The following is a 26,967-nucleotide window of genomic DNA, read 5'->3' on the forward strand; positions in this document are numbered from 1 at the left end:
GCAAACTGAATCCAGCAGCACATCAAAAAGCTTATCCATCATGATGGGTTATATTTAAAGTAGACTTTCATACAGACATCAAGTCTGAATATTCTGGTATACTGGGATACTGGGATCAATATTATGGATTAAAAAGTAATGTTTAGGCCAGCAGTGGTGGCTCACACCTGTAACTCTAGCACTTTGGGAGGCCAAGGCGGGCAGATCACGAGGTCAGGAGTATGAGATCAGCCTGGCCAACATGGTGAAACCCTGTCTCTACTAATAATACAAAAATTAGCTGGGTGTGGTGGTATGCGCCTGTAGTCACAGCTGCTCAGGAGGTTGAGGCAGGAGAATCGCTTGAACCTGGGAGGCAAAGTTTGCAGTGCACCGAGATTGAGCCACTGAACTCCAGTCTGGTGACAGAGTGAGACTCCGTCTCAAAAAAAAAAAAGAACAAGAACGTTTAAGCATTACTTTAAACATTACTTTTTAATATACAGTATTAGATTACTCTGTTACCACTAGTTCAGCATTGGAATTTAAGCATCCTGTGCTGTTCTGCTAATTAAAGATGGTCACCAGGTCTGACTTGCACAGAGGAAAAGCCTTGTGATTTTTTTTTTTTTCATTTTCTTTTGTTTTGAATCAGGATCTTACTCTCTTCCCCAGCCTGGAGTACAGTGGCACAATCATGGCTCATTACATCCTTGAGCTGCCAACCTCCTACCTAAGCCTCCAGAGCGGCTGGGACTACAGGTGCATTCCATCATACCCAGATAGGTTTTTAAATTTCTATTGCTTAGAGCCAGTGTCTTGCTATCTTGACCAGGATGGTCTCAAACTCCTGGCCTCAAGTAATCCTCCTGCCTGAGCCTCCTGAGTCGCTGAGATTACAGGTGTGAGCCACCACACCCAGCTTGAAAAGCTTCATTTTCGGTAAATCTCTTGGATCAACGAGAAATGAAGACTCAACAGAATTGCAGGTGATGACGCCCAATTGAAGAATGAATAGAAAGAGGTGTGAAACTTTCATCCAGTCAGAGTTGTTCTAAGTTAGAAGGCCAGGTTGAATATTAATTGATGAATCTAGTACAATGACAATAAGAACATAACTGAGCCTTCTGATTTCATTGATTTAAGCTGCTATTTTCTCCTAGGACTTAGAGAAGTATTTGGTAGATGAACAGATTTAGAAAGAATATGAGTTGGATGACACTGAATATGCACTAAGGACTTACACGTAACATTTGTACTTTTGTTTTACTGAATCATAACAAATAAAAATTTGAAATTATGTATTTAATGAATAGAAATATTGTTCTTGCAAAAAACATATAAGCTTAGCTAAAATATTTGATGAAGAACAAATTTTATGAATTCAGATGGTTTTGCCAGTTCTTCAGGTAATAAAAAAATGTTGTAACTCCTTAGATTTACTCTGGAAAAACTATAGCATTGATTCTTTAGAAGCCATTTATTTAACATACTCAGAAAAGAAAGTTTTAAAATTAACATGAAAAGTAAATTTATAACATCAGTGGCGAAAAGAAATTTGAAGAAATCTCATTTTTGAAGATTAGATTCACTGTAAAGTTTTCATGTATTTTTCCACTAATAATTATGATGTATAAAAGAGAAGAAAGAAACAGTCTGAGATACGTAGATTTTGGGGAAAAGTGAAACCACGAAGCAGCTGAAATTGTGCAGTAACAAAAAGAAAGTTAAAAAACACTGTAGGGAATATTAAAACAAAGAACACATACATTTTCCAAATGACAGTCAAAGAAAAATTGGAACTAAATTAAGTTAAAAGGCGATACCGATCCCTGCAATAACTTGTTTATTAAATTTAAAAGACAAAAATGACATTCTTCAAATAAGATGTATTAAAGTTGCTGATGAGGACTATAATGATAGCATTCAAAAGATTTTAAATACAGAACCTGAGGACATCCTTGAAATAAAACTGATGTAATTTTAGTTTGCATGATGAATAAATTTAGTTTGCATGAATGCCCATGAATTGCCTATCACAGGACCTAGCAAGGAGTAAGGAGAGCCACTAACAATACAATACAGTTGAGTATGATGGAAAAGAGTTGGGGGCTGATTTAAATTCCACATGTAGTATGAAGTTTTCAAATATCCAGCATCAGAAAGGGATGTAATACAGTGCTACAAAAGTATACCCATGTGTATACATTATGTCTAAATATGTCACGTATATTTTGGGAAGAGAGTGATATTTATCTTCTGCTCAAGGATTGTAAAAGGCACTATGCGATTTTTACAGAGTCTGAAAGTTCAACATAGCACTCCCCATGGAAATCATGTAGTACCATGCATTATATTATAAAAGGAAATGTTTTAAATGAGCCATTCTACTTCTAAAAAATTAAAAGAATCTTTTTATATTATGATACACAAATACACTTTTCAAAATATTGCCAGGGCAAATGAGTTTTAAAACCATCACCACCATCTTGAAAAGTACGAAGATCAATGATATTCTCTTGATATCTGAGGCAAAGACTGGCTAAAGTCATACAACCAAGATCTAATTTAAGAGATCAGACGGTAGGACTCCAGGATCCCACCATAAATGCCACTAATCCAGGACGACTAGGAACCCATGTTTAAACCATCTTTGCAAAAGGAGCATGTGCTCAAGTGTGTAAAGCATTAAAAATATATCAGGCCAGGCTTGAAAAATTTTGGAAAGCAGCCCCAAAAACATAAGGCAAAATTCTTAGAAGACACTGAGTCTACTCTACCTTTTTACCGGTTTTATAGTTTCTTCCCCCAGTGATTCCTGAGATGGCTACATTCCATATAGAGATGCACACATTAATTTTAAGATATTCATGGTAAACATCACTCGGAATAGTGGATAAGAACAGCAGAAACTTAGGACTCAAAGTTTAACAAGCTTATACATCACACACATTATATTTTGCCTACAGCAGGAACACTGTAACCTCACAACTGTCAATGATAAAATTAGTTGTATGAAATATAAGCCAAATTCATCAAAATTAAATACGGACAAAATAATGGATAGATGTAATAAATTCAAATTTTCAATCAAAACTGTCTCCAAAATTTTACCCCTAAGTCTCAATTTACAATAGCTCCTTCAGAGGCCCTCTTCTTCCTCACAGGTACCCGCTGCCCAGATAGCACAGCACAGCGACACAGTGTTTCAGCTCTGGATCATACAGACTGCACTGCGTTCACTTCCCTACTCTGACAAATACAAAATGTGTGGCACTGGACAAGTAGCTTACGCTCATTAAATTTTACTTGTTTTACCTGAAAAATAAAATAATATATGTACCACAAAGGGTTCTCGTGAATTGTAAATGATACATGAAGTTATAATAATGGCTAGTATATATTATATATACTTATTCTATACTAGGTAGTATGCTTTAAATGCTACCACTCAGTATAGAATAAGCATATGTATATAAGTATATATCATACAATCAGTATATATAAAAAGTATATATAATATCTGCTAGCTATTATTACCCAATCCAAACGTATCACATCAAAAATATTTAAACCATTTATTTTAGAAGCAAAAAGAACCAAAGCAATTATGGATACAAAGTAATTAATATTCTACCTTTATGCCATCCTATTCAAGGATTCAATATTGGCCAACATCAAAAATGGAAATAAAGATTGCAAACTATAAGATAATTTTTTTAATGTTAGAAAAGAAACCTATGAGGCAGAAGAATAGGGTCTAGAGGCAGGGAACCTAAGGCCAATTCATGCTGACTTTCTAGAACTAAATCAAAAGGTAAATCCAACTTTCCATGCCCAAGTAACAAAAGGATCAGAGACTACTTCCTTTGCAAAACCCTCAACCCCCTTCCCACTGCATGGCAGAGGAAAAATGCAAAGTACCTCTGATTGGTCCCCTCCCACAACCAATCAGACTGGTCACAGTCTTTATTTGCATAGGGGTGTAACTTTGTAATTTCACGTCAGTATCTAACTGGTGCCCTCCAGCAGCCAATCAGGCTGATTGCAGGACAAATCTTCTTGTGTAACTTCACTTCAGCGTCTGATTAGTCACTTTCTGCTACCAATCAGAATGGTTGCAGGCCACTACTTCATTTATACAGAAAGTAAACCAAGTAAGCAACAGAAACCTCTAGAGGGTATTTAAACTCCAGAAAATTCTATAACTGGAGCTCTTGACCCACTTGCCTAAGCCTGCTCCTACTCTGTGGAGTATACTTCTGTTTCAATAAATCTATGTTTTTCTTTCATTGCTTTCTGCATTTTATCCAGTTCTTTGTTCAAAACTCCAAGGACCTGGACACCCTCCACTGGTAACACCTAGACTCTGATTCTTTCTTCAATAATTAGATTTCATCACTGTTTGGTACCTAAGAGTGTAAAACAAAGGTTACATACTATAAGACAGCTTTTTAAAATGCTAGAAAAGAAACTCGGATTTTTCCTTTTTCTTTAATAATTAGATTTCATTGCTGTTTGATGCATATCCCTACTAGCTTATTCTAGAACCAAGTTTATTTATGGCTATAAAGTAAAATATAATCATTAAAGACTGGGCATTGAAAAAGACATTTAGATAGCAGATTATGTTGGAATTAATGTTAATGTAGACAAGACCCTGCTAAGAGGAAAATAAATAGCAACATAAATATGCAAGGGAATTCAGCAGACTAGCCAAATGTCCCAGACAGGACAAATTTTGAACATGATCAATAAAACAAAATGTAGCATATAAATCAACTCAATTTAATGACATGGGAATTCTAGGTGGAATTTCATTTGAATTTTAGTCAGACAGATCTTCGAATTAGGTTAATAAGGCTTTGTAATGATCTCTTTTCTTTTTTGCTTACTCTGGGAATTAAGAAAATAGCACAGTTTGCGGGCACAACTCAAGTCTTCTGAGGAATTTGCTTCACTAATCTTCAGGGAATTTAATGACTTATTGGGTCAGATGTCTTTTGAAACCTAGACTAGGAATCCAAATAAATTTCAAAACTAATGAGAACTTGAATTTGGATTTTCATAGATAATTGTTACGTTGCTAGCTTTTTTTTTTCTCAGTTTATTTTAAAATCTAATTTTTCTTTAAAATCTAAATAAACAGAGCCAGAAATGATGGCAAGTGCCCACAGTGCCAGCTACTCAGAAGGCCGAGTTGGGAGGATACCTTGAGGCAGGAGTTTGAGGCCAGTCTGAACAACATAGTGAGACCCTGTCTCTAAAATTAAAAAATAAAATTGAATATATAAAACCTACAATGATATCAAAACAGTCTTCCCCATGTGTGTTTGCATTTTTAATATGTGCTTTGAGCATTCAACTTTGATTTGTATTTTGTGCGTGCATTATATTAAGGTTTTCATACAAATGCAAAGATTAAATTCATGACAATAAAATGAAAAATATCTCAATATAATGCCCTTTCATTATTAACACATTCAGATACACAAACATGCTCCATTTGATGCTAAGATCACTTCCACTTAATCTTAAATAGTAATAATATTAATAACTAATGTTTTTCAGAATTACATTAACATTTCTAGACTGCTCTCTATGATCCAGGAGATTGTCTGTATGTTTTATATGTGTTAATTTCATCTTTATAATAACTCTGAGGTTGGTATTACTATCACCTCCATTTATAGGGACCAAATAAGCAAAAAGCAGAGAGATTATGTGATCTTGCCAATATCACCCAGATAGGAAATGGCAGAGCTAAGATTTGAATCTAGCTAGCGCTCCAGTATATAATCTCAACTATCACACTCTATTGTCTCTACTGTATAACAAGGTATACAGCAATTGTACATGTATGTCTTGTTATTTAGAAGAAACAAAAATAGAGTTTCATGTAGAAGTATTCAGAAATAAAATGTCTCTATCTTAAAAGACTTAAGCAAGTCATAGATGACATGATTCATTATACTATTTCCTTCTTCTATATATTTAAAATCTTTTTCCTAATAATCTTACATTTAAACATTATGATCATTTGAATGATGTAGGCTCTTTGGAAATAGAACTCAACTTTTTAATTAATATTATATGTAGAATAAGAAAGTGAAATCTGTCAAATTTCCTCAAAGAACTAATGTCTGCACTGTTTTTGAATAAACACATAAATTGACCCAGCTGGTCTTAAAGCTTGAAACTTGTGTTTATCTTCTCTGAATTCCTTTCTCAGGAAACCAACCATCAGGACTCCCAAGGAACTGAAACTCACCAAATCACCACATCCAGACAATGAGACACCAGACCCCCTCCTAATTCCTGTTTTTCCTGCATATAGCTACATTTCTCTCACGCTATATAAACTGCCAATTTTAGTCAGTTGAGCAGACAGATTTGAGACGTATCTCCCATCTCCTCAGTTGCAACACCCAAATAAAGCTTTCTTCCCTGGCAATATTCTTTGTCTCAGTGACTGGCTTTCTGTGCATCAAGCAACGGGACATAAGCCAGAGTTCATGTTTCACAAATATTCATGCTAAATTAGCTTATCATATCTGTCCATACTTGGAACCAAAAATCTTGACACTTACATCACTTGTAATTATAGACAAATATTCTAACTCCACCACTTATTCTCCAACTTCAATTTATTTTGGACATGGGAAAAACTACATTGTCTGTTTTAACTCTCCTCTTAGTCTTGATGGCTGTCCCCAGGGACAAAGGAGAGAAGTTGAGGAAACAGTGTCCACTGCCACGCTCATCTGCATCTAGTCCCATTAGATGAAATTAAGGAAGCAAATGTCTATCTTACACATTAATTGAAATATCATCCATAGTAAAAGCTGGCTTTACTACTTCCTATCTTAATTTTGCTTCCAGTAACCTTGAAGCAAAATTAACATTTTCATTTCCACCATGCTTACAATACAGCACCTCTTTAAAAGGTGAACACATCTTCATAAACACTATGAAAATAGTATGGATACACAAATTTAACAAGCATTATCTCAGCAACTACTGTATACTACAAAAGAAACTAAATATTATTTCCACCTCAAATTGCTAAAAAATTTAGTAGAGAAGACCAGATCCTGTGCACACATTCTATCGTATAAAGTATTGTACCATTAAAGTCAGAAATGCATTACAAGTTGCTTAGAATGCTCATAGGAAGGACTACCATTTGCTGACTAGAGAGAAAAAAAAAAAAAAAAAAAAAAAAAAAAAAACAAGGAAGGCTTAAAGAGAGAGTTATTACTTAAATTGGGTTTTTAAGTAAAGCATTTGATTGGAAGAATTGTATGGTATCATGATCAGGCAACTAACATGATTAGTCATGTTAACATTATCTGGCATAAGTTAACCGGACACAGGAAAGATTGTCTTAAATATCGAATAAGGCCATATGTGCCTTATATCCTTCCATGAGAATCATGGCTCATCCAATAATTTATCCCAGTTATACCTGCATATTTTTTGTTTGTTTGTTTGTTTTCTGAGGTTTTTTGTTTGTTTTTGAGACAGGGTCCCACTGTCACCCTGGCTGGAGTGCAGTGGCACAATATCAGCTCACTGCAGCCCCGACCTCCCGGGCTCAAGCAATCCTCCCATCTCAGTCTCCCAAGTAGCTGGCACTACAGGTGCACCCCATCATGTCTGGCTAATTTTAGTAGTTTTTTGTACAGACGGGGTTTTGCCATATTTCCCAGGCTGGTCTTAAACTCCTGAGATCATGGGTTCTGCCTGCCTCAGCCTCCTGAAGGGCTGGGATTACAGGTGTGCACCACCACACCTGGCCTCTACCTGTGTTTTTAAGTTTCAAGAGGAAAACTATTTAGAGCCATAATTTTTATATTATCCAATCGTAAGGAGGCATTAATTCTATACTTAATTTCAGCCACTGCTTTAACTAAATCTGGCTGTCAGTATTTATTTTATAGCCACAAGGTGAATATAAATAGCATTGATCTAAGTAGAGGAATGCAGATAACTATAAAATGCCCTTCTGGAATTGTCTTATACCAGAGTCCTTGAAGAGCTTAAACTTCCCCACAAGCTGACTAATTCAGATGCAGCTAATAGAAAGCTTTCACTCTAAAGGAAGCATTGATAAACTTTAAATACTTGCTTTACCTTTGAGGCCATGCATCATCATTATAATGAACAAAATCAATAGATTACACTCGAATGTATCCTTCTTTCTATATAAACGTGAACCTGGTGCTACACCAGCCTAATAAATACAAAAGAACAGTAGAAATCAGGAAATTCCAAATTTCGTCCTGATGCCAACAGGTACTAATCTCATGACCTTCTCTGTATGATTTACTTCTATTATGAAGGTTGCTACTACTTCGTCTCTAACTACTCATATCCCATACTCCCCTCCCCTGCCCCCACATTCCCCTAAATGCTGGTGTTCTGAGGAGTCTATCTTGTACTGTCTTAAGGTAATTTTTTTTTAATGTTGTGTAGATGTGTGAAGCAGGCTGAAAGAAAGACACTAACGAGTAGTGGTATTACAGCAGGCTGGAGAATATGTTATATCCAAAGGTATTCAAATTCATTTTGTTTTTAACTTTGTATAAGCATGCCAAAATTTATCTGTAGATGAATCTGGCCTTGCTATATATGTAACTTCACACTTGCTCAGGAAATTTCAGCCACTTGTTTTCAAATTCCCCTCATAAGCTAAACATAAAAGTCTATTCTAGGCCACTCTCCTAAGCAACCAAACTAAATACTTAGCAGCCTACTAGAAATCTCCTCTTGAATATCCTTGAGCAAGTTTTTGGTATAAATGTTCTTGACTTTTAAAAATCTTTGTCTGAATCACTGTAGGCCTTCCAGACCTACAATTATATACAGATTTCTTGGCAGACCTGAATGTTTTCTTCCATTAAATCCTTGATGATTATATCTGATACATGTGCTTTGACTTGATCTCTGGGAAGACAGGACTTATGAATACACCTATGAATTCTGACCTTCATATTTATTAACTTTGTTCCCACATTTTTTTTTTTTACTTTTCCGGCACTCAAAGAGTACTTCTCAAACTTATTCTGAGGATTATTGATAAATAATTCACATTGTCAAATTTGTTAATTTCTCCAATGAGAATTTTGTTTCAGTGGTTTTCGTTTTGATGGTTTTAGTCTACTTTTTATAGATCATTGATTGGGCCTTTCTCTGGGGACAGTAAGCATATATTAAATGTTGTTTGTCTTTCTGCCTGACACATCTGAAGTAATACTATCTTAGAGAAAAATTTTCCTCTGTGTCTTTAATACTTACTTTACCGTTACTGAATCTCTCATGGATTTCTCCATTGACTAGAATTTATTTTATTAGTCTTAAATGAAGAAAGGCCTATCTAGTCTCAAGACTGGGAAGTAGTCTGATGGTACAGATTTTTTTTTCCCCAAGTATGTGCTGTCATATTTGTAACTATGGAAGTGACAATGATATAAAACATGTGGTCCCGTCACTGGTCAACAGTAGGGCAAGCATTTTCTTCAAGGTATGTATTTCATTGTCAATCCTCTAGATTATAGACCTACACAGGTCTGGGCTAAGGTTGGGGGTAGCAGGCAAAAGGTCTAAAAATGAAAGTATGAAAAAAAATAGAAAGTATGGGGAACAAAAATGGGGAAGTAAGTCTGGAATATTATTATGACGTGTTCTTAAACTATACTTAAGAACATTCCTTTTACAGTTGTGTGAAATGAAGCTTTAATATTAACTTAGATTTATTGGGAAAGTAAGTTTGAGTGATTACAATGTGTACGCGATATTGTAAGAGTCATGTCAGCTGCTATAAGTGTGTAAGAGCTGCTCTCTGGGAACTTACACTCTTAAGGAGGGACCTCAAGATAATAATTCACAAAGATTGGCTGTGCCTTCAAGAAGGAAAAACTTTCATTTCACTGCCAAACATTGTATGTTCCACTTAGGAAAGTTTCTGGTAAAGTTTCTGCAGAGTATTAAAAACCAAAAAGAGAGTCAGTAATAAGTGATAAAGATCTTGGCAATGGAAAAAGATACATGAATATAATGTTTATAAATGTATATAATAATGTATCATAATTAAATGTATATTTAAAATTTATAATCATAAAATGAGATAATTTCAATAGCTCCTAGATGTGTATAAGAGACGTATATAATAATGTATCATAATTAAATGTATATTTAAAATTTATAATCATAAAATGAGATAATTTCAATAGCTCTTAAGAACACATTTGAGACCAATGTCTAAACTTAGATGATTGTATTAGAGCAGTGAAAGGAAATGATTGATGTGACTACTAGGAAATACTGGAAATGATCACTAATCCACTAGTCTTAGGAGTTGGAAAACTAATCATCTCCAGCGGAACTGGTGAAAAAGTTAAAAATAATAACCAGAGCCTCAGCATTTATAATCTTTTAGTTATACCCAGGAGGTATAACATTTAAAATAGAAACTTTATTTAGCACTTTGTTTTTGAGGGGGCATGGGGGAGAGGGAGTCTCGCTCTGTTACCCAAGCTGGAGCGCAGTGGCGTGACTGCAAGCTCCGCCTCCTGGGTTCACACTGTTCTGCCTCAGCCTCCCGAGTAGCCAAAATTTTTTTTTTAATTTTTTTTTTAGTAGAGACAGGGTTTCACCGTGTTAGCCAGGATGGTCTCAATCTCCTGACCTCATGATCTGCCCACCTCAGCCTCCCAAAAGTGCTGGGATTACAGATGTGAGCCACCGCGCCCGGCCAGCTCTTTTAAGTTAAATTTGTTCTAGGGTTATAATGTTATTTTGTATTTTGTATTTCTATATACATATTATATATGTATATTTTTATACATTATGCATATATGCATATTATACATATATATTTTTATATAAGTATACATATATATGTATATTTATGTATATATTTTATATTTTGAATTTCTATGTAGTGAACTGCAACCTAACTTAGTATGTTAACAAACTGTAACCTACTTTTAAAGTATATTCTTGTAACTAATAGCTGAGCTTCAGCTAATCACAGCAGCTGAGTTTCAGCCAATCACAGGCTGCCCAGTGATCAGATTATATCCACAGAGGGCAAATGCTACATCATGCCCAAGTAAGGTAAATGTCCAGTTATAACCAATCAAGCTGTTTCTGTACATCACTTCCTTTGTCTGTCTATAAATACTGCCTGGGTGGGGCTCTCTCCTAGTTTTGATTACTGCTTGATTCACGAATCATTCTTTATACAAATAAACTTGGGTAAATTTAATTTCTCCATAATTTATTTCAACAGCCCTCAGATATTAATCCCCATTGAAACATACTGAGGATTAAATTTATTAATAATGTTATCTCAGCAGTTAGTATGCCAATTAGCCGCATTGTTTTATTAGATAGTTGATGTAGATATATGAGATTGTAAAATTACATTTTATACTCTCAAATGACACATTTTTAATGAGGAATATGACATTGTAGAATTTGAACAATAAAAATACATAGCTAAACTAGTATGTAGAAAAGTGAGAGCCAAGAACAGTGATAGTAGCCAAATTCAAACAAAAACAATGTGATGACATTATGATTTGTGAACACCTAGTATATAAAATACCAAGCAATGCATATATAAAGTTGTAAATAAAAGATCCAATTAAATCTACCCCCTATTGCAAAACTTTTGGTGAGGGTGAGTAAATTTCATCATCCGTAGGAGTTTAACTTCATGAGATAGGTAACAATCTTTTTAAAAAAATGTAAACACTGAAAATCGTTAACTAGAATATCAAAGTGCAACATGTACTTACAGTTCTTAACTTTCACTGTAAGATAGTAAATATTTCTATTGCAGAAAACAATTTGATCATTAGTTATCAAAATACATTAGAAGATATTAGAAAAATCTCAGTACAGAACCTAATTTTATATTCATTTTACTATAAAAGAATTATCTCCCACAAAGGGTTTGATTATATTTAAAAGATAACAGTCACTCAGATGAATGAGTGGAGTGTTTGCACTAACTTTAACATATCAAGAAGAACAAATTCAAGATATGTGCAGAAACTGCTAATTAATGAACTTCTTCTCAACTACTATCCTCTCCCTTCTCTCTTTAGTAATATAACTCTACGTGTTAGTTGGGTATATACACATGGGTCAAGGGTTGGGGGAAAAAAGTACTCCATATCCTCTTGCAACCATTCGAGGCTGGTCACTAAGTTGTTGACAATGGGCACAGATAGAAGTGATGTATGCAAACTCTGAGACATGCCCCTAAAGGCAAAGGGTGTGGCTCCCATCGTCACTTGCCTCTCTCCTCTAATCTAGAACACCAAAAGAATCATGGATATTGGAACATCGATCTTGGAGCACAACATGGAGCAGCTACAATGTGGAAAGTAGAGAATGGGGAGAAGAACCTGGAAGCCTGGAAAGACAGGGAGTTGCCATATTAGCCAATGTATCCAGAACGTTCCTAGAGAGGAATCAACTTCTGTCTAATTTTGGCCATTTTTACTTTAGTTATCTCTCAAACAGACTAACTGATATACTAATAAATACAACATAATTCATTTTGATTCAATGCTTAAGATCTTATAAGAGCATTAGCAATATATTCTAAAGCACTTTGAGCTTGTCCAATGAAAAATTTTTAGTATACAATAAGTTATCCTATAGTTCTTTACAAACTCTGAGAAAAATTCACATGAAATATTCCAAATACAGAAACCTGAATTATGTCACAAGGATTAACTTTGTATTTCACATTCAGGTTGATTTGACATGATAATTTATTGGTATTTTTATTTTATAAAGCCTTCTACAAGTAAAATTATATCTCCTCATGTAATTCCTTCCATGCTTTCTCTTAACAAATTATATTCTTGCTTTACGTGAGCAATGACAGCCATAAATATGGCCAAATGCAATAAATATTTACATAGTGCTTACATATATCAGCAATATTCAGATTTGTTTGTGTAAAATAATATTTTACCCAGTATTAAGAAATGCACATTAATGTACAGATTTCACAGATATGTAAACAACCTCACTTTGGCTCAGAAACTTTTACAAGTCAATGAGCTTGAAAAAACGTGGGCTTCCCATGTTGGGGGCAAAATCTGAATACTGGAAGACAAGTAATCAAAACGGTGAAAAACTATTTCAATGTGTTAGATTATCTTTTAATATAATGCTGAGCAGTCTATGAGGAAATAATGTCTCTGTACATTAATGGTGGTAGAACTTGGTCCGGTCCTTTTTGTAAGTGACATTACACTATGTATCAAAATTCATTAAAATGTCAAAAATTCCCACTTTTGGGAATCTATCCTAAAAATAAGTTTAAAACATTGAAGAAAAATGTTTATGTGTAAAGATGTATTGATATTCATGTGAATACTCACAAAGGAAAATTAACCTCCAAGATAGAAGTGGGGTTAATTGAATCGTGTTATATCAACTCAAAAGAATGATCCAACTATTTCACAAGATAAAAAATGATTATGCCACTTAATAACTTGTGTACTTAAAGAATCATGCAGGGCTGGCTGCGGTGGCTCATGCCTGTAATCCCAGCACTTTGGGAGGCTGAGGCGGGCAGATCACGACGTCAGGAGATCGAGACCATCCTGGCTAACACGGTGAAACCCCGTCTCTACTAAAAATACAAAAAATTAGCTGGGTGTGGTGGCGGGCACCTGTAGTCCCAGCCACCTGGGAGACTGAGGCAGGACAATGGCGTGAACCCGGGAGGCGGAGCTTGCAGTGAGCCGAGATCGCGCCACTGTACTCCAGGCTGGGCGACAGAGTGAGACTCTATCTCAAAAAACAAACAAACAAAAAACAAAACAACAACAACAACAAAAAGAATCATGCAAATAAAAAAACATACATGTTCATGAGAAAATCTTAAAAATGTACCAAAAAAACAACATGCTTATAGTAGGGTAAGAGTAATGAATGTCATTTTCTTCCCTCGTTTTGACTATTACATTCTATAATGTGATCATATTCTTTATCCATTTAAGTATATTCTTTATATATAAGTATATATTTTCATTGGAATCTAAGAATATCCAGAACTGAAATGAACTTTATGGATCACCTATTCATCTGTATCATGTCTTAGATGAGAGAATAACAGTTCAAATTTTGATAGCCCTAGGGTGACTATAATTTTAGGGCTGGATTAGGGCATGAATTATTCTGATTCCTATTGTAGTTCACTTTGCACGAAACAACACTTTTTGCGAATTATTCTGATAATGTTATTGTTTGTATATAAAGAAATTGAGTTTTCTCCAAATGCTGACCATCACTTTTTTAAGTTTTAAATTTAAATGTGCACATTTTACTATTTATGCGGCTTTGATTTAATTTGCTAAATTTCACCTCATGGCAGAAAAGAGAGACAGAATCCTTTTCATAAGCATAAATATATAACCCACAGTAGTATCAGATACTATTTTTTTTAGATGAGAAAATGGAAAAAACAGGGCAAGTTTAATAAGTTCACTTACACATTTTTTTTCTCAAGAGAGTTTGATTTTAATATTTCAATGAACATCAGTGAAGGCAAACTATGTAACCATATTGGAACAACTCAAGTATTACAAATAGTAACACGTGCACTTTTCTACTTGTAGTAGAAAAGTAGACATGTATGCTCAAATGGGCAACTTTGATGCATTGATTGAAACTGGAGTGATAGTTACTACAAAGTCATATTGACATTTTACATATAATTGTTAAAATCTTGAACAAAGGAAAATGACCACTTTCAATGTAAAATAAAAATTATTTTCTAAATAATGAGCAAACCTAAATAAAACTGTTTGACATATAAATGTAACTTAATTAGTTTAGAGAAAAAAATACGTATTTGAAGTATTGGTTTCAGTATCTTTATGCAATCCTTAATTGGAGGATTGCATGTCAATGCCATTCACTTTATTATAAGTCTTTGTCATTGCTTTACAAATTAAATATTAAATAAATGTTGCAATTTATGTACCAGGAAGGTTGACGAAGATTTTGCGTATATTTTTAAATAAGTTTAAAAATATCAAGTGCTAGTTATAATGGTGAAACTAAACATCTCTTCAAAAATGGTATTTATTTTGATATCAATAAACCATTAAAACATTTTGTTTGAGTTGACAGTTTGTACTTTATAAGCCTCCTACGTCATTAAAATAATATATACAATCATGATAAGAGGAAAGATGTCACTGGAATACCACCTATGTCTAGAGGAAAAAAAAAATACTTTTCAAAACACTCTTAGCTCTTCAACTATAAATTGGAGAAAATAAAACCTTCTTCATTCACAGTATTGTTGTAGGAACTAAGTAAAGTATGTTGTGTAAAGTGGTTAGTAGTATGGTTTGAGATGGTGGTGGTATAATTTGTTATAATTTGGGAAACTGTGACATTATCAAGCCATTACATGTTTTCTCATTTTTTGAAGACCAGATAGACTTGTTTTATATATTTTTTCATTTTCTTCTTTTAAATAGCTGGAAGAAAATACCATATAATAGTATATAAATACAATTATTTGGATTCGGATGAGAAATGTGTGAAACACATGCAACACTTTTATTATATTTGTTTGCTATGTTTACTAAAATATCCCAAGCTCTTAAAATAACTAAAATATAGGATGACCTTAACAAATATTTTGTCTTAAAAAATAAGTATACATAGGCATTTTTTGATTTAAGAGTCAAACACAAGAATTTTAAAAAATTAAGTGTAACTTTTATTAGATAACTTTGAAAACGTTTTCACCATAACTAAGTAATAAAACATGTCCTCAATGTCTATCCAAATGTAGCAATATTAGAAGTAACTGATTAGCACTAAAATAATCCATGTTTCAAGTCATTTAAATATGCACATTAGAGTCATTTATTTAAAAAGTCATATAGAGCAACTACTTTGTTTCAGACTGTACAAGCAGGGCAGGTTGTTGCACAGCTTCTGGGGTGTCATTCATATTGCAGTTGAAGTAAATGGTTATCCCTGGTGTGCAAAGTTCAAGTCAAAGCAGATAGGCGTGGTAACCCTGGTGACAGGAGCCAGGATACATAGATAGATGGGATTTGATAGCTATTTTCAGTATTGCTAATGGAGTCCAGAGTATCACAGTTGGTACAGTGGACTGTGGTCTGGAAACAGTGCAGTGAGGGTTCAGATCCAGAGACACACATGGAATTTTTACTTAGGAAGATGTCAAGAATAAGTTGTTAAAAATCACAAAAGTTCTTCATTATCTTGTATCTAACCAGTATTTTGCTCATGCAATCTAACATTGTCTTAAAAACTAAACCTGCTACCTCAATTTATTCTATAAGACCAATCATTTTACTATAATTAATTTTCTTGGAATTTAATGTAAAATATTTAATACTTACATCGAGATCATCCTTTGCATTGTAGTAGACAACTTCATTGCTCTACAAAAAAAAGAGAATGCTTTATTGATTTTAATAAAAACAATACTGTATCAAATATTGAATACATTTTGTGCATGTTTAAAATAAACTCCTTGTAATCTTTCTTTCACGATATATTCCACAATGATCCATAAAGATTAGCCACTATTTTTCTAAGAACATATTAAAACAGTTTATCAGTGATGTTACATCTTGCATTGGGAAAAAGATTCCAGTGTACGTCTGAGACCCATTTGTCAAGAAAAAATAAGTGAAAAATTCGTAAGTAAAATAAATTATACACGAACACATATATACACCAATATATTAATACACAGTGAACAGGATAATTCAAGAAGCATGTAAGATACATGTCTTAATACTTTGTTGAAGCCATGATTTTTATATACATATACACACATAGAGTGTTGCAATGATTCTTGTGGAAATGTGCATCTATACAATATTGGCAGAAATTTACTCATGAGAGTCAGATAAGAAATGATGAGCACCTGGGAATTCAGATAGTAAAAAATACCACATCGTCTCACACTAACACTCGCATATTCTAGCAAAGTGGTGAATTAGCATTGGTTTTCTAGCAAGAGTAAATATATATGGATGACTCTGCTAGCCATCAGTGTTCCTGATTATTAAATACAATAAATATAAATTAGGGCTATAAACTATGTTACAAAGGAAAAATGGAAATGGATTAATAAAATGACTGTCAGGAATTTAAAACTACTATTCTGTGTGTCTCTGAGGCTAGTTCTATGCAGTGTAAAAATAATCCACTTATACTGATTTCTGTCTTATTCCAAACTGATTGAAGATATAGTTCATCTTCCATGTCTTCAAGTAGTAAACTCACTACGATGTGAACACATATTTTTCTCTGCCCCTTAAACATCCAAACACATAGATGCTGTAAAATTTTATTAAAAGCATATAATACACAATTTTTAAAACAGAAATTACTTGGGAAAAGTTCACTAAATTAGTGCTTCTCAAAGTGTAGTCCCTTTCCCCCTCCCCCGCAAAAATCACTACTTCTTCAAGATATTAATGGTTGTTATGCAGGCAAAAGCATTCCATGATCATATGACTTTAGAAAATAATAAAGTTAAAATTGTCTCTTTCCGGCAGAACTTCAGAGACAATGTATGACTGTACATTATACATCTCCAAAAGGAAAATACATTGTGTTTTCTCAGTGTATTTATCACAGAAATCTGCCTCTTCTTGTTTGAGAAACATACCACAAGACTGAAACTCTATAAAATATAGAGGTCTCTATGAAGACCAAACAAACCAAAAATGATATATATATCAGAACATATGATTCATAATAGAAACTGAAACCGATGAGTTTGAATTTCATTTAGAATAACTAAAAGTTTTACATTATTTTACATTATTTAATTGATTTCCAAAAGAATTATTTAGTAGCTAAAATTTTTAACATGCGTAAAAATTCTAATTCCTGAAACATTTTTTATAGCATTAGTTTCATAACAGTTAAAATAAAAAGCAGAGCTCATCACATGTACAAAGCAAGACAACCTTCTGAATCCACCTGAGACCCAAACCTAATTACTAGTTTATTGATCCTGCTTGTACCTCTGCAGTTTATACTTAGGAGACAATTTTCAATTTAAAATGTGGATTCTATGAGAAGTTAAAGCACTGAATAAGTTCATCTTCATTTTAGACTTTATTTTCTGCCATCTGCTTGTTTATATTAACGGAATGGGAACATGCAGAAAACAAGGTGAGGCTGCATTGAATTTCAAGCAGTTCAACATCGTCATTTTCAACAGATGCTCACTAATATCTATATGCACACACCGTTGTGCCAAGAAAGGCAAAAAATAAGTCAAACCTATCAACTCCTACTCTTTTGGTAAAATAATGGATACAGATCATCTGTATAAAACAACCTATGTATGTAGGATTACACTTGGTCCATGGTATCAGAATTAATGGTTAGTAAATGTATTTCCTAGTAATAAAATATAAGCAATCATTATTGATTAAGGCTAAGATTAAGAGTATTTCACCTAGTGTCAGAAGGGTTACAAGTATGATTTTTTAAGTGCCAGTATTGATATAAACTAAGTGTTGATATAAACTAAGTATTTTGATTCCGTTAAGAGCTATGCATGAAACTAAAATTAAGTAAAATTAAGAATTAAAAACATCTAAGTTTATTTGAGAATTTCCAAATGGTTTTTTTAACCTTTTTTTGTGTACAACATTCTACAAAACTTGTTACTTATCTCTTCTTTCAGAAACTATATTATGAGGATCCATGGTATAATGATGAGCACTCTCAACTCTGAAACTCTATGTTGCTTTTAAAGCTGTAATTGTAAAGGTGCATTGCAAACTTTACTTAAGTATTATGAATTTGTACAAGACTTTCTGGATTCTGAATTGCATATAATTCCAAATGCTGAGTTTTTAAGTAAACTGAAGAAACAAATATATAATAGTCATAAAATTATATTGCATGTCAAACATCCATATTCAACCATACTCATCCATAAGCCTTTCTTATAACTAAGTATTTGACATTTCATTTTTTTTTTTTTTCTTTTGAGATGGAGTCTCACTCTATCACCCAGGCTGGAGTTCAATGGCACGATCTCGGCTCACTGCAAATTCTGCCTCCCCGGTTCAAGCAATTCTCCTGCCTCAGCCTCCCAAATAGCTGGGATTGCAGGCATTTGCCAACACACGTGGCTATTATTATTATTATTATTATTAGAGATCATGTTTTATCATGTTGATCAGGCTGGTCTCGAACCCCTCACCTCAAGTGATTGGCGCACCTCGGCCACCCAAAGTGTTGGGATTACAGGCATGAGCCACCGTGCCTGGACTTGACATTTCCATTTTAAAAGAGTTCTTTCTCAATATGTCATTCATTTACATGGTCAAAATATCAATGAAAAAAACAAAACTGACTTTTTATAGAAAACAACAAAATGAGAAAGCATTTACTCAAATATGCGAGCTTAGACAGGTTGTCACATTTTAAGAAGAAAACATAGACCTTAGTGGAATATGCAACCAATTATGTCCAATACCTTAAAACTAAATTTCTTCTTCACCCAAAAATGGGATATTGCTTTTGGCTTAGGAGCATTTTTATAAACCTCATATGATAAATATGCTTTTCTTTCTCAAACCCCAAATTTTCATTCATAGCATATACAGTTCATTATTCCCTTATTTCATGAAACAGAAAAGCTCACTTGATCAATTTTAAAAAGAATAAATTTATACAGGGCATCATGAGTTGAAGCAACTAACTCTGCATCTCCTCTGTCAACCAAATTCACCTTTTCAGAACATGACATTAAAACAAATGCCAAACATTCAAAGAGCACTTAATTTATATCACCACATGAAAATATTTTCCACGTCTCAGTTCATCATATTTTCTTATTTAAAAAAAAAAAAAAAATTGCAATTGGTAGGGCGTGGTGGCTCACGCCTGTAGTCCCAGAACTTTGGGAGGTCGAGGCAGGCAGATCACGAGGTCAGGAGATTGAGACCATCCTGGTTAACACGATGAAACCCTGTCTCTACCAAAAAATACAAAAAACTGGCTGGGCGTGGTGGCGGGCGCCTATGGTCCTGGCTGCTTAGGAGGCTGAGGCAGGAGAACGGCGAGAGCCCGGGAGGCGGAGCTTGCAGTGAGCCAAGATAGCTTCACTGCACTCCAGCACAGGCGACAGAGTCGGATTCTAAAAAAAAAAAAAAAAAAAAAAAATTGCAATTATTCGTTTGTGATTTTTGTTTGGAAGGTTTCAGAATTATTTGGCTCAGAAACAATTTCAACTATAATTTTGAGAAAAATCATATTTTGGAGAAGCAGTCATTCTCTTTCATATCGATTCATTCATAGCTATCTTTTTGCCATTTAGAAATGTATTAAGATATGTGCAGCTATGTTAACTAAATCAGTCTTTCACTAGGAGTTATTCAAATCACTGAGTCACCAAAATATATTCAGAACCAATCTTAACAGGATTGGGATAAAGGACAATTCTTAGGAATAAAAGACGATTCACACTGAATCAACCAAATTCTGTTCTGATGCTTTTACAGACATGAGTTTTACTTAAAATGAATTCTGTGCTAATAGAAAATTAGGGGAAGAAATTAAAAAAAAAAAAGAGTTAAATGCCTTAAGTGGATAAAATTAAAGGAGAAGAGGAAAAAGTCTCAGCTGAATTCTTTCTCCCTTAACCCAGTCTCCTGTTCCTATCCCACTTAGATTTTGTACAGGGAGATTTTCGGGCTTCAACATCAATCGAGGGAGCCACATCCCACTCATTGAACAATTGCTTTGGCAACCTTCTCCATGCTAAGTACTGGAGAAACAAAGATGAATCAAATCTACAGCCTGACCACAGGGAGCAAGTGTTCACCCTCTAACTCGTCTGTGGCAAGAAGCTGACCTCTTGTATATGAAAAATATCTCATTATGATTGGATGACATGACCACATAAACTAAAACTTTCCAGTTTTCAAAATAGTTGAGAATTAAGAATTTAAGATAGTCAAGACTTTGCCCCTCTGTTGATCAGTTTGAGCATGTGTGTGTTTCTGTCTTATTACTAAAAATTCCCTCGGTCCCTTCTCCAGAAAGTACTGTTATACCAGTATCATTTAATACTTTAATTAAAACTATGGCATATAAACTAATTACCATAGGCACAAATGACAGAGTAATCTTGTTTCTCTATTATCCTTCAGCCTAAATGTCTTTATGCAAATTATTAAACAACATCATGTTGGAAGGTATTTCACACTCAAACACACAGGTTTTCAGTGGATTTCAAGGCATTATGTGCAGTACGATAGAATAAAGTCAGCAACAGCCTCAAACTAGATTCAGGGATTAAGCCTTTGGAGAGCTATTTTTCATAATTTAAGCACCACCAGATGACAAGAACAAATTGTTTTGTTTCTGATTTTTTAACCATGCAGTTTAGTTATTTATTATCTCCTTGAAACAAATTGGCCCAAATGGTCCATGCTAATATAATACTGCTGCTTACTGAAATTTAAAACATCCCCTAGCAAGTTGAGAGATAAATTACTTTAGTACCACATTGTCTATTGGGAGTCAAAAATTAAAACTGAGCAAAATAGACCTTTCCATCTTAAAAACGTGCATTGTGAGTGACAGCTCCTTGCATGCCACTTGCCCACAAATGTGGGCCTCTGATGAATAGTTTATGTTAAAAATCTGAGGCAGACATGCAAAACTTCCCCATGGAACTAAGATGTTGCCAGGAAAAAGGCTTAAATATTGCAACTGAAAATTAAGATTTTATAGTCAACAATTAAAATATATGACACATTCAAAATTCAAATAGAGACTAACTTCCTGTCCAATCTACGAATTCTCTTTTCTTGGTTATACTCAGCTCTGCACATGATTCACAGCCTGACAAATTTTGGGCAACTGTCCTGTCTGCTAAAGTCACTTTTACAAAATATTGCAATTTTATTGTCATTTTTATCACTCCTGAGTTCCAAATATGAAGTCAATTGGTTAAACATTGTAGAGACACTTCATTAAAAATAAGTTACATTAATGATTCATGCCGGCCAACATCTACACTGTTTAACTAAAATCATTTATAACTCAAATTTTCTGGAAATACATTTGTAGCAATTTGACTTACCAACCACTGCTATTTTGTCCATATCAACTGTTGTACATGGGATGAGTTCAATCAACAGCACTGTAACACTGTGTGAATAAAAGAACTTAGGAACATGTATGTGTGTGTGGCTGTGTGTGCGTGTCAGTGGCAAGGAGGGACATGAATGTGAGTGAATCACTTTTAAGACAGTGGTCCAGGAAAAAAGTATTTTTTACCTGTCATTATATTTGTTTGAAGTTTGGAAAACATGAACATATTGAGAAAGCACATAATTTAGAGGATGAAAAGAAAAAATAAAAATGGACACAGGTCCATCTAGAGATCAGTGTTACCATATAACTGAACTGAAGACGTGATAAACCTGCATTCATATTATGTGACAAGAGACAATAAGATAATTGATTTAAAGTGTTAAGTACAGTGCATGGCATACAATGTATGCCCCATAATTGTTAACTACTTTATATATATGAAAAATATCAGGAATATACATCCATAGAATTTACCTATTAACTTAATACCTACTTATACATGAAGTAATGTAAATTATAATTTTATTTTCTTAGATCAGTTAGGATGCAATGTGTCTATTTAAAGTATTATCTTCAAAGATTCCACATAGCAGAGTGGAGAAGTAATAAAATTACTAGTTGTTGTTACGCTTTTTAATCTGATACACCAAATGAGATGATTTATAACAAAGCCTAATGCAAATGGTAATTAATTGGAGTGGAAAGGGCTTATATGCATCCTGTCTACCAAATGTGTTGCTGTGCTCCAGACCTGTGTGATTCCATACTCTTCCGTATCTACATGTACACCTCCACATATCAATCATCATTCATTACTGCCTACAGAAACTTTCAGCTTGTATTAACCTAAAAGTTTGCTTGTCCATCCCAACATTCAAACTGCCCAATCTTGCTGGAGAAAATTACACACCAGTAAATCAGGAGTTTATATGTTTTCAAAACTGTAACAAACATGTAGCATTGTTTGGTAAAATGTTTTTCTATTCAGAAATCCTACAGCTTTTCAGAAACTGTTTATTCACCCAATCTAATCATGTGATTCTCTCTGGCTAGTAAATCATATCACCCCACTTCTCTGATGACAGAAACTAACAAGTACCTAAATATATTCAATAACTGTATTCCATCTCTCTATTTCTTTGGGTGTAATAGGTCTAGGCATAGTTATAGTCGTACAAGTTGAGCCGGTTACAGCCTGAATCCTTGAGGCTTCCTTCATCTGTTGGCTTCATGGTTACAGGACAAATCATTTAATTTTCTTAAGCTAGTAAGAATTTGGTTTCTAACACAATCGATAGTACTGATACTAATAACATCCTTTCCAAAATATTTTCTTCGAATCTGATTTTCTATTACTAACAGTATTATTTGCTTATAGTTTAATTTTTATTTGTAGCTTTATGAGAATTTCAGTGTTCTAGAACTAACTCCTAAATCTGTGTCCTGGATGCTAGCCCCTGCTGTTTCATTAAGAATTCCATTTCTTCTTCATCCCCTTTTTCTCCCCTGTGTATCCATCTTTTATTTAAACACATTCAGGTAATTTGCAAAATGCAACTAAGAGAATTTGTGGAATAAAAACTCAGATGTGTTCTGGCATGAAATATTTTTCACCTAAAATTTAAAATTCTAGCAGAAGGTTAAGAAAATAAATCAAAGAAGCCAAGTTCAATGTTTCCTTAGCTCCTATATAAATACAAACCATTTTAATATTTTTCTAACATTTCTCTAATGAACTAAAGGTCAAAAATCACCTACTGCCAACTTAATATTTTATAAGTCATATACCAGTAATCATTACCATTTTTTAAATGATGGATCATTTTTTACATCAACTCTTCACTAGCCTTTAAAATTAGTTGCATAATAAAAAATCAAATAAGTCTACATTTTGATTGTACGCTTGAATATCAGAGTTTTATTTAAAAAGGTTGAAGTAAAATGATTTTGCTAGTGTGATTCAATAATGTATGGATTATATTGAAACATAATCTGTTCCTTCTTTGAATTTTCAGCATTCTTTCATAAGAATAAATAAGCATTGAGCTTTGTACACATACTCAGCCTGATTTAGGTTAGAAACCTAAACACATGTTTTTTGAGACCCTGATTACTAAAGGTAACCAGTGAGTTAAATATTTTCACTGTCAACTTTATGTATTGAAAAGCTAAGACTAGCAACAGTTAAACTGAGTCTTCTTATCCCCAAATACTTATACCTCCTGCAGGCAGGACCTACATCTTAGAGACAGTGAATTATGTATATGTATATGTATATATGTATATATAAAGTACACATATAAATTTTATATATACACACATACACACACATTCTGTATATATATATTATACACACACAATTATATATATACACATACATATATATATACCTATATGTACTAGGTATATATATACACATATATATACCTATATGTATTAGGTAAACTCTAAATAGTTTACCTAATAGTTAATCTTTGAGACACATTCATTAATTTTATCCATTCTTTTAACTTTGTCTTATAATCTACATTAAAATATAAATTTAAAATTATTATTAATTTATTTAGCTTACTGGAAGAACAACAAAACTAGAAAATAATTTTGGCCTTTTGTAAGCTTGCTTCTGTTACTTTTACCACATATCACTTTACATTTCTTCATGAGGTATTTTCAATTGCTTAATTGTAATAGTTTAGTCTGCTTATTAAGTTGCCATTATGGTGCCTGTAAATTAAAGTATCACTTCATAAGTTGTCCAGCACATTAACCAATCTACAAGCCAAAGACATCTAAGAGAAGTAGTCACAGTGAAACATAATAGATCCGTGTGTCTTTACTATGTTTAATAACCTAACTGCAAAGATACTCATGTACTACAGCCCAGAGCTGTACTATCATGCTAGTGACACAAATGGAAATATCTCCCTAGAGGAAAGAAACAGTCATGACCTTCACTAAAAGGAACTGCTCATTGCTTCTACATAAGTATATATATATTTTAAAGGTAAGAAGATTAAGCTACTACAATTTGAGTAGAGACAATGTTCTATTGTGCATATACTCAATGCTAGCAGTGTCTGGAATGCTGTATGAAGTGCTATTGAAAGGGCTGATAAATGAGTAAATGAACACGACAGGCCTATGAGCAACTATTAGAAATTTGGCCAGGTGCTGTGACTCAGTCCTATAATCCCAGCACTCTGGGAGGCCGAGGGGGGCAAATCACCTGAGGTCAGGAGTTCAAGACCAGCCTGGCCATCAAGGTGAAACCCTGTCTCTACTAAAACTACAAAAATTAGTTGGGTGTGGTGGCACACACCTGTAATCCCAGCTACTTGGGAGGCTGAGGCAGGAGAATCACTTGATCCCAGGGGCAGAGGTTGTAGTGAGCCAAGATAGCGCCACTGCACTCCAGCCTGGGTGACAGCAAGACTCCCATCTCTACAAAATAAATAAATAAATAAATAAACAAACAAACAAACAAATAGAAAAAAGAAGCTATTAGAAATTCTAATAAAATAACACACACACACCCCTGCACACATACACATAATGCATCACAGTCGAAAAAAAGTATAGAGCTTTACAAAAGCTCAAATAAGTTAAAAGGTAGGCTACTTTCACTCTTATAGGAAATCAAGGAGAAATTCCGAGTAGACTGATTTCAGAGTTCGTTGGCTCTTGAACTTCAAAGGAGATCAATTCCTATTAAACATTAAGAGCTATATCAATTTATTTCTTCATCTGATAAACTTTAATAGGAGTCTGCCTGTAAGCTATTTTGGTGCTCCAAACGATATCAATAAATATATGATTTAAACTCTATGAGAAGAGCAAAGGTAGAATATGAGAAGGTAAATACATTATTTTCCTCAGACACCAAATCTCCCAGGAACCTCATTCCAGAACTGAACAAACACATTCATAATGCTGTGGAACTGGCTTTAATCTCTTTTAATCTGTAACTACAATGAAGCTCCAGATATAATCATCTAAAGCATTAAAATTTAATCCTCCAAAATATTTCATTTCTTATGTTTCTTCCTATTGACTCAGACACCCCACGGATCTTCTTGACTCGCGATCAAGGTCAGCAGCACTTGATCATAATATATGATGTCTTAGCAAGAGAGTTGTTAATTTGTCCAATGGTAATATTAGCCCTTCCTTTACAGATTAATGACTATCAACTCCAGATTAGTATCCAACTAAAACAAAATATGAGGATTAACATTATAGTCAATGAATAACTTAGTTTAAAATAATCTGTTCAGAATCAGAGCCTCGAAGAACATTTGGTTGATAATCACTACATCAATTTCATTCATCTTTCATCGGGCTTACAGGGATATGTAGGATAGGAAAGAAAGGGTAGTACACGGGCATTTATTATGTGTCACTTATGAAATAAACAGTCACATATATACAGTACTCCTTGCTCATCTCCAGAAGAAACTTCCAAAACGTTCCAGTAAAGGCCTGACACTGCAGATATAGATAATATTCCTATGTTATACAAACTTACAAGGTTTAATTTATATATCAGGCACAGCAAGAGATTAACAACAATAATCAAATAGAATAATTATTAATTTATGCTGGCATCACTATTCTGTGAAAGTGGTAACAGCTAAAACAAATATATCACTGTTCAGCTTGGACACTGCATTATGTTCCTATAAGGCAACAGATTTAAAAGTAAGGCTTATTAAAGTAGAAAGGAGATTTATAAGTTTCAAAACTAGATGATTTTACATATAAGACAAAAAACTAAGAAGTCTAAATGATGAGGCATAGTCAGAAAAAAAAAAAAAA

The 26,967-nt window shown here is 33.8% G+C and overlaps 1 protein-coding gene across 1 annotated transcript in view; it reads right to left on the bottom strand.

The window, feature by feature from the left end:
• Positions 1–26,967, bottom strand: part of CACNA2D1 (calcium channel, voltage-dependent, alpha 2/delta subunit 1) — a 453,354-nt gene that overhangs the window by 185,924 nt on the left and 240,463 nt on the right. Inside the window, exon 4 of the mRNA XM_011986113.1 lies at positions 16,407–16,448. Coding sequence (XP_011841503.1) covers positions 16,407–16,448 — 42 coding nt within the window. The remainder of the gene's footprint in view (positions 1–16,406; positions 16,449–26,967) is intronic.

Source organism: Mandrillus leucophaeus, unplaced genomic scaffold (genome assembly GCF_000951045.1).
Source record: "Mandrillus leucophaeus isolate KB7577 unplaced genomic scaffold, Mleu.le_1.0 Scaffold293, whole genome shotgun sequence".
Classification (NCBI taxonomy): Eukaryota; Metazoa; Chordata; class Mammalia; order Primates; family Cercopithecidae; genus Mandrillus; species Mandrillus leucophaeus.